Below are 13,628 nucleotides of genomic sequence, written 5' to 3'. Positions count from 1 at the left end.
ATCCTTTCAAAGGTTCTTCAAGTCCTTTAGTGAATAGGACCACTAACCTCTTCTCAAAAATACTGCTAACCCTAAACGCTATGTAGGATTGCAGATTTTTCAAGAGTTTGTGCAAGAAATCAGGTTTCATGATTGATCATGCATTGATTGTTGGATTGTTGATTGTGATCATTCCTTCAACTCACTTTGAAAACTTAAATATTTTGATCCAATCATTTGAAAACTATAAGGCATATGTACAAGGTTTTGGGGTCTCAAGCCACTGATTCATCAAAATCGCAATTGCAAGCTCAATATGCACAAAGTCAGACCTCTAGACATTGTATAAAAGAATTCGGGTTTCCATCATTGCCATGTAAGAAATTTGAGTTTGGAGGTTCTCATGTAAGAAATGGGGATTTTATTATGCTCATGTAGAGATGGCGAGTTTGTGTAGTGCTCATGCACAATTTTCATCACTTCACCAGTTTGGACATTCAGGATTTTAAGCAACTATGCAATGCAACTCAGGGATACAAAGGTTAAATGTAGTATTTGGGCAAAATTGCAAGGAGACCTTACAATTCCACCCTTGTAATAACTAAAGAAATAAATCTTGCAACCTCATCTTTCAAGACCTTTCTCTCAATCTTGTACTCACTCTTGGACTTGTCAAGATGAAACCCTCTCATTCTATGGCTAAAGGCCACAAAAATGTTTCCAAGTGAATACTAGACTAACAAAACACCTAACCTAGCTAGTGAAAAGAGGCGTCCCCATTTGCAACGGGGCGATGTGTGGAAACATCACAACATAGCAGTAGTCTTGCTTCAATTGATTGATAGAGAGGTACTCTCAAAAATGATGTTAGTGGAGTGTGTTTGAGGAATGGAGGGATAAGAGAAGGTTCCTTGCAAGAGGAAACTAATGGTGAAATACACACTCTAGAAGTTTCCTTGAAGTAGGTAGGATGTGAGGCATTCAAGCAAGAGAAGCACACTAGTGGTTTGCAGGAAGACAACATTGAATTTGTTCCCTACAAGACGAGATGGTTGAAGTGTTATTGAAGTATATCCTTGTTAGTAGAGTGTCAGTTAAAGTATTATCTCCACAAATGAGTTGTATTGGATGTGGATCTACGAACAAGCTCTTAATTCAAGTGTAAGGGTCTGAAAAGAAATCCCACTAAATGATAAAAAAAATATATCTGAAGTAACTTTTAGGATATTATTGCACTACCAAAAATCCTCTCTTATGCTTATTTTTATTTCCACGTTATTCATTTACAGTGATATAAAACATATGCAAAAATAACTTAATCCATCAAATTGTGTGTTCTGGATGGTTTGAAATTTCAAATAACTTGAAATTCTTATGGTCAATTATATAAGATTATTGTATCTAACTTGTAATTAGAGAATTGATTCCAGTTGTTCTTTTTATTAAGAAGTTCGTTTGTATGTATCTCCTTAGTTATTAAAAGAATTCTCTTCTCTTGATCTATATGTTAGTTGCTTACCATTTATGGTTGTGATAGATTCTTTTGGCAATTTTAGCATTTCATGATGCATGCCAACTTCCAGTTAGGATATCCTACAACTAATTGACTAAAACTTCACATGGCCATCATAACAAGAATTATAGGGATTGAGTTTACAATTTTTAATAAACAATAGTGTTCTTATGCAAGACTTCAAGGGCTACAAATTTAAAGAAAAAATAGTTTAGTTTATGGCACATGCTTGATGTGTCTTAAGTGATTTTATTTGTCTATATACTTATTTTGAACTATTTGTTGTGTTAGGGACTTGAGTTTTAATAATTTTACAGGGGAGTTTCCTACTTCACTTCAAAACTTGAGCTCTTTGGTATTCTTGTAAGTGACTTGCCTAAAAACACTATATTTGTTTGAATCACAAATATATATTCTCAAGAATTGTTATTCCAAAATTATGTTACTGATCTCATTAAGGTAGTTGATAATGTGGTTCTATTTGAACACAACTTGTATTACACCAATTGCAGGTTTCTTGCAAATAATAGTCTATTTGGGATGCTTCCTTTGCAAATTAGTTCATCCCTTAGATATATGTAAGATCTCTCTCTCTCTCTCTCTCTCTCTCTAATGCACACACACACATATTCTCTCTCTCCCTCTCTCCCACACACAAACACAAAAATACATAGATATGCACATGGATACCTAGTATAAATGTAAATTAGAGCATATAATATGCATGCATACCATTGGGTTCTAGTTCTAGGAAAAGACAACCTAGGGTAGGCCTTGTGTTTTGCTTAGGGGTTTGTTTTTGTTTCTTTTTGTTATAAAATAAATAAAAAGTCTAGTTTGGGTTTGCCTAAGGTTCTTTTTGAACAACCTAAGTATAGAAGGATCTACAACATATCCACGATGCTCAAGAATAACCCTAGGTGAACCTAGGCTAGACCTTGACAAACCTAAAATAAAATATATGATTTTAAACCTTTCTTAAAATTAAAACAAAAAATATTTAATTAACCCTAATTTCACAGTCACTCAAATTACACATATTTCAAAAATAGAATAGATCAAAATATTATTTACCTTCAAGATACTATTTTTCATTCATTGTAACTTATCTCTCTCTATATAAAATATATGATTTTAAACCTTTCTTAAAATTAAAACAAAAAATATTTAATTAACCCTAATTTCACAGTCACTCAAATTACACGTATTTCAAAAATAGAATAGATCAAAATATTATTTACCTTCAAGATACTATTTTTCATTCATTGTAACTTATCTCTCTCTATACTATTTTTCATTCATTGTAACTTATCTCTCTCTATGTGTGTGTGTGTGTGTGTGTGTGTATCCCTTAGCTCCTCAAGTTGCACTCATTTCACAAATATAATAGACCAAAAATCTAATTGTCTTTGAGCTGCCATTTTTCATTCATTTAGTCATGAGTGTGAGTGTGTGTACACAAACCTGTTCATGAACTTGGGGAAAAAATTCATTGTATTGCATACCCAAACTTTAAACCTATGCCTAAGCCCAAACCCAAATAAATATCTTAGATCTTCTCATTGTTGATTGATATACATGTCTCAAGAAGGTCAATAATGGAATTTTAAGAAAAGTACCATAGGCATATGTGTAATATTATATCTTCAATGGGAACAAAGCAGGTTGGTCTAATGGTTGTGTTGTGTTGTGCACACAGTCCCCGTCTCGGATAGGGGTTCCTTGATTGCCTTGCTAATTGTGTGTGGGAGAGAGAGAGAGACAAAGAGCTTGGTGTGCCAAAATGAAGATGCGGTCTGAGCATGTGAGAGACTAAGTAAACTATGGGGGAAAAGATTGAAAATCCTAATGTCAATCCTAGTGTCTAGCTTCACACCTCCTAGATTTGATATTTTCAATCAAGGATGGGAATAGGCCTTATCCCTTTTTGTCTTTCCCACCATCCAAGGTTGTCTTAGGTCTGCTCCCCAAAGGGTTTCTCAAAGATACCTACTCAATGACCAAGATTCATTATAAAGCTCTTCAAAGTTTGGTTTATGCAAAGGAAAGGTCTGATTTCTTCTTTTTCAAGCTCCCTAGAAAATGCCTAAACAAACACTGAAATTGACCAAAGTTTATAGCTAACTTGGGACAAGTTCGAAGTTTTTTGCCTCTGAAATTTCATCATTTTCAGAACTTTCTACTTGAAGATCCCTTGGAAAATGCCAAAAAAATAACCAAAGTTCATACTATTCATGACAAGGTTTTGGTGTTTGCAGACTCTTTGGACTGAAAAGTATGAAGTTAAGGCTGAAGTTTGGGCTAGAGGTCATGGTTTCCTCCAAATTCATTGGTTTGCAGTGAAAAGAGATGGATTTCAGTCATTTTATGCAACCTAGTTTCAGACAAGGGCATTAAACACCTCTCATGAGCATGGGAAAAGGAATTGTAGCACAAGATCCATGTGTTTAGGAGGCTAAGAGGTAAAATAAGAACAAGGAGTAGATCTGAAATGAATACCAAGCTATGGTGTTTGCAAAAGAGCCAACTTTATTCCCTAAACCTTGCAAATTCCAAAGCACTTGAAAATACCTCTTGGTTGAAAATTTTGTACACTTGGGAAAATATACAAAATTGTGGTTTCAACCATAGTGTGTGAGTAAAAATCTCCTAATTAAGGGAAGGCTCCCCCTATCTATCTAATACTAAAACTAAAATAGGATGGAACAAACAGTCTTTCTTCTTTTTTCAAGAAAACCAATATCCTTTTCTCTTCATAGAAAAATGATAGCAATTTAACATAAAACAACAATAACAACTTTTTGAAATGAAATGAGAGAAAAGAAATAAAGTTTCTTGAAAGTTCAAAGACTTCCATCACTCCCTTCGGGACGGGACAGCAATACCAAGCTCAAAGCATTGACCATGTGAAGTCCTATCTACCCTTTTCTATTCTAATGATGTCAAGAACAAATTATGACAGCACAAAGTCTAAAATAACTTATTTCTTTCTACACAAAACTATCGAGGCAAACTGCGTCAATAGAAGTAGGGAAAATTTAACTTCCAAGTCTGACATTGATTGGATCGACTAGGTAGATATAGAGCCTAAGATTGTAGCCATGGCAGAGGAGGAGCGAAGAGCACGAGCACAGATAGGATATTCAGAGGCAGATAGTGACACGGATGTTCCTGATGTTGGTGAGCATGGCATGGTATCACAAGGAGCGGCTATGGCTGTCAAATCATCCAGGACCTACCTTAGACGCCTTCGCAGGGGGCCAGGGCCGGAGGGAGCAGCCATGCTAGCTCCTCTGAGCCATAGGCTTGTAGTTGTATTTACCTTTGGTATTTGTATGAAACATTTGATGATGACATGGATTTTTTATTCCATGAGTTTTGTAATATTGTATACATTTGACAATATTTATATATCTATGTTTGTTATTTCCTTCAGCTACAATTTGCGTTTATGCTTATGTGATTGATGTATACTTGTGTATGTAATCAAATGAGCCAACTTTGATGATGTTATTGTGTCTTTAAGGTGTATTCAATAAAGGGTGCCTGAAACAAGTTTTAAATCTTTAAAAATCTCTAAATTTCTTGAGTTTTTCACTTTCTCGAGTCCAGCCGAGTTTGAAGCTAAGTCTGACTCCGAGTCCTGAGTCTGAGTCCGATTCGGCCTTGCCAAGTCCGAGCCGAGTTTGAGTCCCGTTTCTTTGCTTGCAACACAAAGTCTGCAAATCAAATTTGATTAAGCCCTTTAAGAAACACTTGCAAGAAAGGTAATATTGAATATAAACTCAAGAATATAGCACAAAGTATCAATACTTGAGTAATTTTCTTCTATTCCTTTCAATTCTTCAATTTACACATAAAAGTGCAAAGTCTTCTTTGCTACAAATTTGGCAGAGTTTTTGCTTGCTTTACAAAAGATATCGATTACAATAGACCCTCTCAAGTATTTATAGGAGAGGAGTTTTGAAAAAAAGGTGGGAGGATTCTAACTAACTGGAGAAATTCTCTCAACCACCAAGACTTATTCAATAACTAACTATGACTTACTCAAAGTTACAAGTCCTATTCTAAATTGACTTGTTACTCGTCTACTTGTACTTACAAAAGTGCAAGTAATGAATTGACTTGCAATTTACAAAATGTTTTTACAAATAAACTTGTCAAAAGAAAAACTACAACTAAGAGATTACAATTCTGAAAAATGCAACTAAGTGTTGAAAAACACTTAAGTTGCAGCATGTGAAGACATGAATCCTTCGAACTTCTGGATGATCGTTCATAGCTCAGTGGGATTTGGCTCGTGGGTGTTCTTGGCAACAATCATGGTCTTCACAATGGTATCATGATATTGAAGAAGCATAGAATTGTTCTTATCCAAAGTAAATTGGATTTCCTGCAAGAAGATTTGATGTTTCATTAAAACTTGAATTGAGGCAGCTGAAAATTGCTCACTGCTCGACTCATTATGAATCTTCGTTTGTGGATCTGTGAGAACTTCTTCTTCTAGTATCAACTCCCCATTCTGACCCATGATATTGCAAGAGGCCTTCTTACAGTGAGAAACAACACCTTGGAATACTTCAACTCGCAATCTCATTGCGTCATCAATCTCTTCAATGAGGGATTTGAGAACGAGGGCTTTGTTCTCTAGAAGCTCTTCAAATTCTAGATAGATGACCCTGGAAGAAATAATGTCATGCTCCTGAAGAACATTCAACTATTTTTGAGGCATCTTGCACCAAACCATCAGGCTACCTTCAACCCCTTCCAAGTTTTATTTGAAAGTCTCAGAGGTATGATTCAAGTTTTCTTCAATGGTCTCCAACTTAACCATCACTCAGAATATGTCTTTCAGCACTTGCGCACACAAATCATGAAGCTGATCCACCCAAGAGTCCAATGCTTATACCTTCTGAGAAGCTCTTTCAACTTCTTGAATTGATTCTTGTGAACCAGAAGAACTTGAAGGATTACTCCCTTCACCAACAAGTTTTGTGATTTTATGAACAACTGCAACAAGTTGCCTATTCTCCTCTTCTAGCTTGTCTTTCTTTGCTAGATGTTCATCATACAACTGTACTACTGAAGCTACGGATTGCTAGGCATCATGATTGACCACTTCATGCGTTTGTTTACCCAATTCTATCCTTGTGACCCTATAATCAGAAGTTTGCATTTCCACGTGTGGCTTATCTACAAGGGGTTCAACAATTTCTGCCACTTTCATCTTGCTGCTCTCAATTGGTACCCTTGAGATCGTCTTGGCTCTTTTAGCAACCTTTGCTTAAGCTGCTGATAATCAAAGACATCAGGAGAAATTTCCTGCTTCTTCCTCTTGGGAGTGAAAGAACTAAGCCATGTAGGTAAAACGACTAGTACTCCTTCAATAGCAGCTGAAAGCAAAGGAGAAGCAATTTTTGTTTGAACAACTGTGGTCAACCTGGGGGAAGTATCTGTTTGGATGGCAACTATGGCTTGTTCAATAACCAAAGGGAATGAAGATTGTTTCATAAACTCCTCAGAGTTGGAAGTATAGGTATCAATCTCTGACAAATGAATACATGTAGGAGTATCCTCGAAGATTTCCAACAAACTCTTTTGTTGATGATCAAGAGGTGGCTCAACAGCTGAAATGGGAACGACATTCTGAGGAGACTCATCCACTACTGTGTTAGGAGGAGATAGAGGCAACTCCATGAAAACTAAGGGAAGAATCTCATGAGGTGACTTCGAAGCCAGTGACTTAGGAGCATCCTCTGATTGTTGTCCTTCCTCCGGATCATCAGGATCAATCACATGAATGTGAATCTAGGACTTTTCTTTCCCACGAACTGTTGCCTCCTCAGTAGGAAGCACCATTGCCCGACTAACCTGCAATTTGATCTTTGTGCCTGAAGATGATGCACCTTCCTTGTTGTCAATCTCAATCTCAGACTTATATCCAAGAGGCCCCGTACAATCATCTTCTTTTCCAACCTTGATCTTGATGAGTCTAACACCATTACCTTTGAGCCAAGTGTTGGTGTTAGCTAGGATAGGCCGAAATCTTTCAAGAATGGAAGTGCATTCTTTATGTGACCACTGGATTAAAGGAAGTGGGGCTTCATCAACCCTCCGTGAGATATACTCTGGATCAAGCACAATCCCATCATCAATCATCCCTTGCGGAATTTCCACCAGGTTCAAATCAATAATCATCTCAAGGGTAAGCTGACAATAGTCGATCTTAAGAACCTTCTTTTCTGTACGGAGATCCACCCAGATATCCTCTATGTGATGCACATGTATGAAGGACTTTTTGATTCTCTCCTTCATACCTCGGTAATCAAAATCTTCCCTTGACTTAAACCTTTTGAGTTTTATTTCCTGCATCTCAGTCTCCATAGATTTGGCTTTGGTGGATGTGATGAGAGAGTATCGACCAATCTTCAATGGGTTAGTTGTAGAAATCCCCATTCCAACCTTATGCTTGATAGATTGACGTGCATGAACCGCCATGATTTTTCTTCCCAACTCCATAAGAATAATCTTATCAGTTGAGTATCGAGGGAGCATGTATGGCTGCCCATTATAATGTCCAACTCTCATATAAGTGAAAGTCGGGAATTGAAGGAACAAGCAACCATACTCATTCACCCTTTCCCATGCCTCATCAAATATTATTCTATTCTTTAGAGTCTTGTCAAACTGACACATGAAATAACCAAAGAATGCATCTTGAACCCTTCTGAAATGTAATCTGCTGGGTATCAAGGGCAGCTGATCCTAGTACTCCCACACTGGTATAAGCGAGCGATCACCCTTCGTAGAAAGACAAGGGAATTGTCTAAGTGACGCTGCAAAATACACTAAGTATGAGTTTATGTAAAATGTCATAGTGGTAGGGACTGCTGCAAGTTGTTCACACAAAGCATCACTAATAATTTCTCTCCATGAGATGTGATGGGACTGCCTTATGAACATGATAAACTGATACATCCAAGGCTCAAAAACATTAGAATGCTCAAGACCTAACATTCTGCTAAGGAGAGTAATAATGTCTCCAATTTCCCACTTGAAGTCACAATGATATAACTTAGCCCACCTTGTAAAAGCGGCTCATGGCTCATAGATCCATCTGTTAATGTGACATTTGCAGTCCTTTTCCCTCTTGACATAGTACTCAGCTGCACTATCCTTGGAAATATCCATATACATAGATGCTGACGGTATTCTGAAGACTTTCTCAATAGTATCCGCATCAAGGCGGATTATTGCCTCTACATCATCATTTCTAATGGTTCTTGTCTCCTTGTCGAAATGGTGAGCGCAAACAAGAACAAATTTAGGTTCTAGGGAAGCCACTGGAAAAGAAGATGCATGATGAATGTGGTTGTCCAAAAAATGCTACATATTACTATCCTACAGATCCTCCACCCTTTTGATGAATTCTGACATGTCAACATGCCCAATTTTTGTATCCTTGATATGATCCATAGGAGAGGAAACTTGTGTAGGAGAAACCTCATTCTGGTATTCGTCATATTTATATTTCATCTTCTTTGGAATGGAAGATGATGGTAAACCTGACATTGAAGAACAATCTGGTATGCTACGATGAAGACTTAAAAGTATCAAAGCAACATCAAGATCAACTGCAACTATCATCTTTGGGAAAAACTCTAACCCTTGCACTTCACAATTTTGTGAGAGGAAGATGGGAAATAAAAAGGGATATTTGAAACTTGACTTTGACCAATTTTGGATCTTGGGGAACGTTTTACAAGTATGGGGAAGGACAAACATGCAATCGGATTTTTGAAACCCGAATGCAAGTATACTTGTAAAAAGGAAAATGGAGAAATGGGTGGAAAATGAGATTTTGAAATGCGGGAAATGATGGGAATGATATGTATGGATAAAGGCAATGAGTATCAACAAAAATGGAAGGATTTTGGGAAGATCACTTTCAAGAAAATGGGAAGAACTTTTCAACATGTAATCCAGTTTTAAAAACCCGATTTTGAAAGAATGGGTATTTTTCAACTTACAAATTTGGAATTTCACCAAAAGATGGTTAAAATTTTCCAGCCAAAGGGGTGGATCAATTGTTTTCATCTTACTTGCAATCGGGATTTAAAATCCCGAATGCAAGTAAAGAGGGAAAATGGGGAAGATCAATGCAATTTACAAATTGCTTTGCAAAGGAGAAAATTTCTCTCACAAAACCGTTTTAGGCAAGAACTATCAAAATAAACATATATACTGTTGGTAATTCAAACTCATTGGATTCATATGTTGTCATTGATGGCAACAAGATTCTGTAGAAGGCAGATACCAAAAGATATCGATAGATACTATCATTGGAGTAATTAGGGTCATAACTGACACCAACATCCAACACTTCAGTGAAGCCGACATCAGTTTGGGATCCGGGAAAGGTTTTATTTGTCAAATCATTTTGTAATTATTGTATGGAGCCAACATTGAATATCTTTTGTAACGTGTTGTAAGCTGACATAAGGCATATTGTTTGTAAAGGGTATATAAGTGAGTTTATTAGGTTAGTTTGATATATAACGAATGTGGAGAAAAAAAAAGATGCGAAGGATATGTATGTAGATCATTTGTATGCGAAGGTAATATCATGCAATGGTTAGTAGACGGTTTGTAAAGCATTCTTAGAGTAAAGGAGATACTGGTAAAAGGGTTTAGGGTTTATGAACAAGTACAAAACATAGCTATAACCGGACCTCTTTTTGGCATTACAGATGCATTTTGTGAGTTCACCATTATTGTTTCATCTCAGTAGAAGCTTGTAGTCAGTGAGACTTTTTGTGTTGAGCATTGTGCTCTAGGAAGTGTGCCTTCCTACATGTGTAGGCCCCCATGCTATGTAATATCTTTCATATGGCCAATGACTTGATATTGTGGGTCACAAATCCCACCGTGGTTTTTCCTCTTTGAGGTTTTCCACGTATAAAGCTTTTGTGTGTTATGGTGTTCATTCATGTGGATGGTTTATTTACCTCATGTTATATTTTTCTTCATTTACCGGTTTATATGTGTATGTTATTGTTATAGAAACTTTCATGATATTTACAATTCAATGGAAAATTTAAGTACCTAGGCAAAGATTACAATCACATAAGTGAAATCTTTCTATTGTTATTTAATTCATTATATTTTATACACCTGAAAGGATTACGAGAAGTAATCTACAGAACAAAAGAAAGGATTACGAGAAGTAATCTACAAATTAATTTCCTCTCACACAAGACCGTGAGAGTGATCCTTATTTTCCTATGCAAAGGAGAAGAACTGAATTAAACAAAGCAAATGCATAGATGAGATAAGAAAGGAACCAGCCATTGCCTGGGGGTTTATGGCTGGCATAAGTCTGCTTTCGAAGTCGTAGGTCTGCATTTTTTAAATCCGATCTCTTCTAGTCTCCCCCTTGTCCTGAAAAAGTCAAAAGGTGAAGTGGGTTAGATCAAAAGATCTAAGCAATGACTAAATGCCTACTGATCTTACCTATACATTTGCATCATTTAATCAAGATCCCCTTGACAAAAAAAATAAACATCTTGGAAGGCAAATAAGAAAAGGTCATCTTCATTGCTTGGAGAATTAGTGTTTTCTGACTATTTGTTTAATGTGCAGAGACAAGTAAAGAATTGCAAATTTCAGAGGATTTATTATGAGTGAGCTTAAATGAGGCTCTCACAAGGGCTGAGCCAAACTCATAGAAACCATGTGATTGTTCAAAGGGTACTTGCAAGTATATACAGGAAGCATAAGATGGTGTAAAAGCAGCCATGAAGATGCAAGTAGAGAAAGGGGAAAAAGAGAGCCCAAGTTTTTGGAGTCTAAAGGGATATGCCATGAAAATATCAATATTGTAAATGGAAAGAAAACCATAGTTATTCTGGAAGTTACATTGCTTTCAAAACAAACAAGCTCATTACTCAAGATCAATTGATGGGTCCTCTTTGCATCGCTCAAGCGGTTTCAAGTCTTGGAGGATCTAACTTGAAATGGAATCAGTTTATTGATAAACACTGTGAAAAGGATAATGAAGAAAGTACTATGACAACTGCTGCAGTAGAGAAAGGGAAAAGGGAGGATAAAGATAATGTTTCACAAGATGTAATTGCAATAGTGACACTTTGCATACTAGGTGTATGACCAGCACCCCAAAAAAAAAATTCACTTCAAGGAGGCTGTCAACTAGTGGTTTCAAATATGTAAAAGATGGGAATGGAAACCAATGTGTTAGATTTTCAAAATACAATAAGTCATGCCTTGGTTGGTGAAAAGATTAGATGGAGTTTGCACACTGTAAGATTCATTTTGTCTAGGAAGCACCAATATTCTCAGTCTTTATCAAGATGTGGTACTTCTAACATGGAAGTTGGCATATGCCCTGGCATAAATGATTCTAAGAGGGTGGCAATTTTTACATAGTTCCTGAAGGGTACTTACTCCAATATGAACTACAGATTGACACACATGAAGTTTGTACAAATGCAGAATTTGCTAAAATGCAAGCTCAAGGAAAAAACCCCAAATTTTCTTTTCAAAATGCAATGAACCCAAAACATCAAAATACAAATATTCTCTCTTGAAATTCCATAGAAAATGGAAAACCACAATTTCCTTTTCGAAAAAGCAGAGATACAGAGAAATTTGCAGAATGTCATTTTTAGAAAAGTGCGGAAAGAACAGACAATAAAAACCATCAACGTTTTTTTTGTGCCTCTTAAATTTGCAAGGAATTCTGTGCGTAAAGGGTTGCAGAAAGATTTTCTTCTATTAAATACCAAAAAAGGCTCCAAATTCTTTTCGAAATGCAGATAACCCAGGAAGAATTATAGAAGTATGCAGAGATTTTTCCAGAAAATACAAATGAAAATTCCACTATCAGAGCTCATGCCAAACACAAATGTCGAGTTCACAGTCGGAGTATAGAAAAATGCAGAGAGTTTTCGAACTATCTTTTCAGCAAAAAGAACTTCGAAAATACCTCATTTTCTTTAAAAATGGAGTGATGCTGTGGTATGATGTAAACCCTATAATTTCCAATGCATGGAGCAGACTAGTTATGTCCCAGATAACTGATGTATTGAGCAGAGTCAATTCGTAGTCCACATTCCACATCTCCCTGTCCAAAACCTAGGAGCTCGGCGGAATATCTCTTCAGCGGTGGAAACGTGCAATGAAAAATGAATATTATGTTTAGGTTTTCATCGCTTTATTCTTTCTTCATCTCTCTTTTCCCCATTTTAATGGGATTGCATTTTGTAAAAAAACAAGGAATTTAATATATGGTGGTCAAGTTGTAAACTCCCACTCATATGTTAGATAATGACTTTGCCTAGCCGTGGGGAGGCTTTAAAACCCTTAAGTCTTTCAAAGACTTATAAAATTTAAAGGATGTAAATTAATTTGAATATTTATTCATTATATTAATGTTGAAAAAAAAAAAAATTTCCTAGCAACATTAACATAATTAATAAATATTCAACTTAATTATTTTGCACATGTTAAATTTCCTAGCAATATCCTAAAAAAGGAAATTGAAATTTTTTGCATCTTTTAAATTTAGGATTCAATACCTTTCTTCCATATACACATGAAAATGTAAAATGAATATTTTAATTGGGTAATCTATAAATCCAATTAATATTTGTTGTTAAAATTATTCCCAATATGCGTATAGAGGGAAAATATTGAATCCTAAAGAGGGAAGTTATCTTAAGAATTTGTGGTCAAATTTGAGCTTGAAATACAGTTATTCATGAGTTTGGGCTAGTTCTCTAGCAGTTAGAGCCTGATTTTGAGTATTTCATGGGTCAACCTTCAGTTGACCAAGATTTTACACCTATTTTCACACAATTATGTAGAGTTTGAAGGCTTTTTGTGGGGGTTTCTTTCCCTACTCGGATTTGGAGATATTTTTTACTTGGAGATCACTCAAGGAGACTTTCAGTTGAGCACTAGTCATCTTATCCTTGCCTTTGGAAGGCTTTTTGTATAAAGGAAGGAAGGATTTCAATTGGTGGGGGTTCTAGATTTGTTCTCAAGCCTAGCTGAGTTTTCTTTCTTGTAACCAATTTGCAGTTCTGACAGTAAATTTCAATAAAGATATCAGTTT

The 13,628-nt window shown here is 36.1% G+C and overlaps 1 protein-coding gene across 1 annotated transcript in view; it reads left to right on the top strand.

The window, feature by feature from the left end:
• Window positions 1-13,628, top strand: part of LOC131063943 (probable LRR receptor-like serine/threonine-protein kinase At1g56130) — a 204,411-nt gene that overhangs the window by 153,781 nt on the left and 37,002 nt on the right. The window contains exons 12-13 of the mRNA XM_059213963.1: window positions 1,784-1,855; window positions 2,005-2,070. Coding sequence (XP_059069946.1) covers window positions 1,784-1,855; window positions 2,005-2,070 — 138 coding nt within the window. The remainder of the gene's footprint in view (window positions 1-1,783; window positions 1,856-2,004; window positions 2,071-13,628) is intronic.

The sequence above is a fragment of the Cryptomeria japonica genome, chromosome 11 (genome assembly GCF_030272615.1).
Source record: "Cryptomeria japonica chromosome 11, Sugi_1.0, whole genome shotgun sequence".
Classification (NCBI taxonomy): Eukaryota; Viridiplantae; Streptophyta; class Pinopsida; order Cupressales; family Cupressaceae; genus Cryptomeria; species Cryptomeria japonica.
Note: the sequence above shows the minus strand (reverse complement) of the source record. Positions and strands in the feature narration are given on the sequence as shown.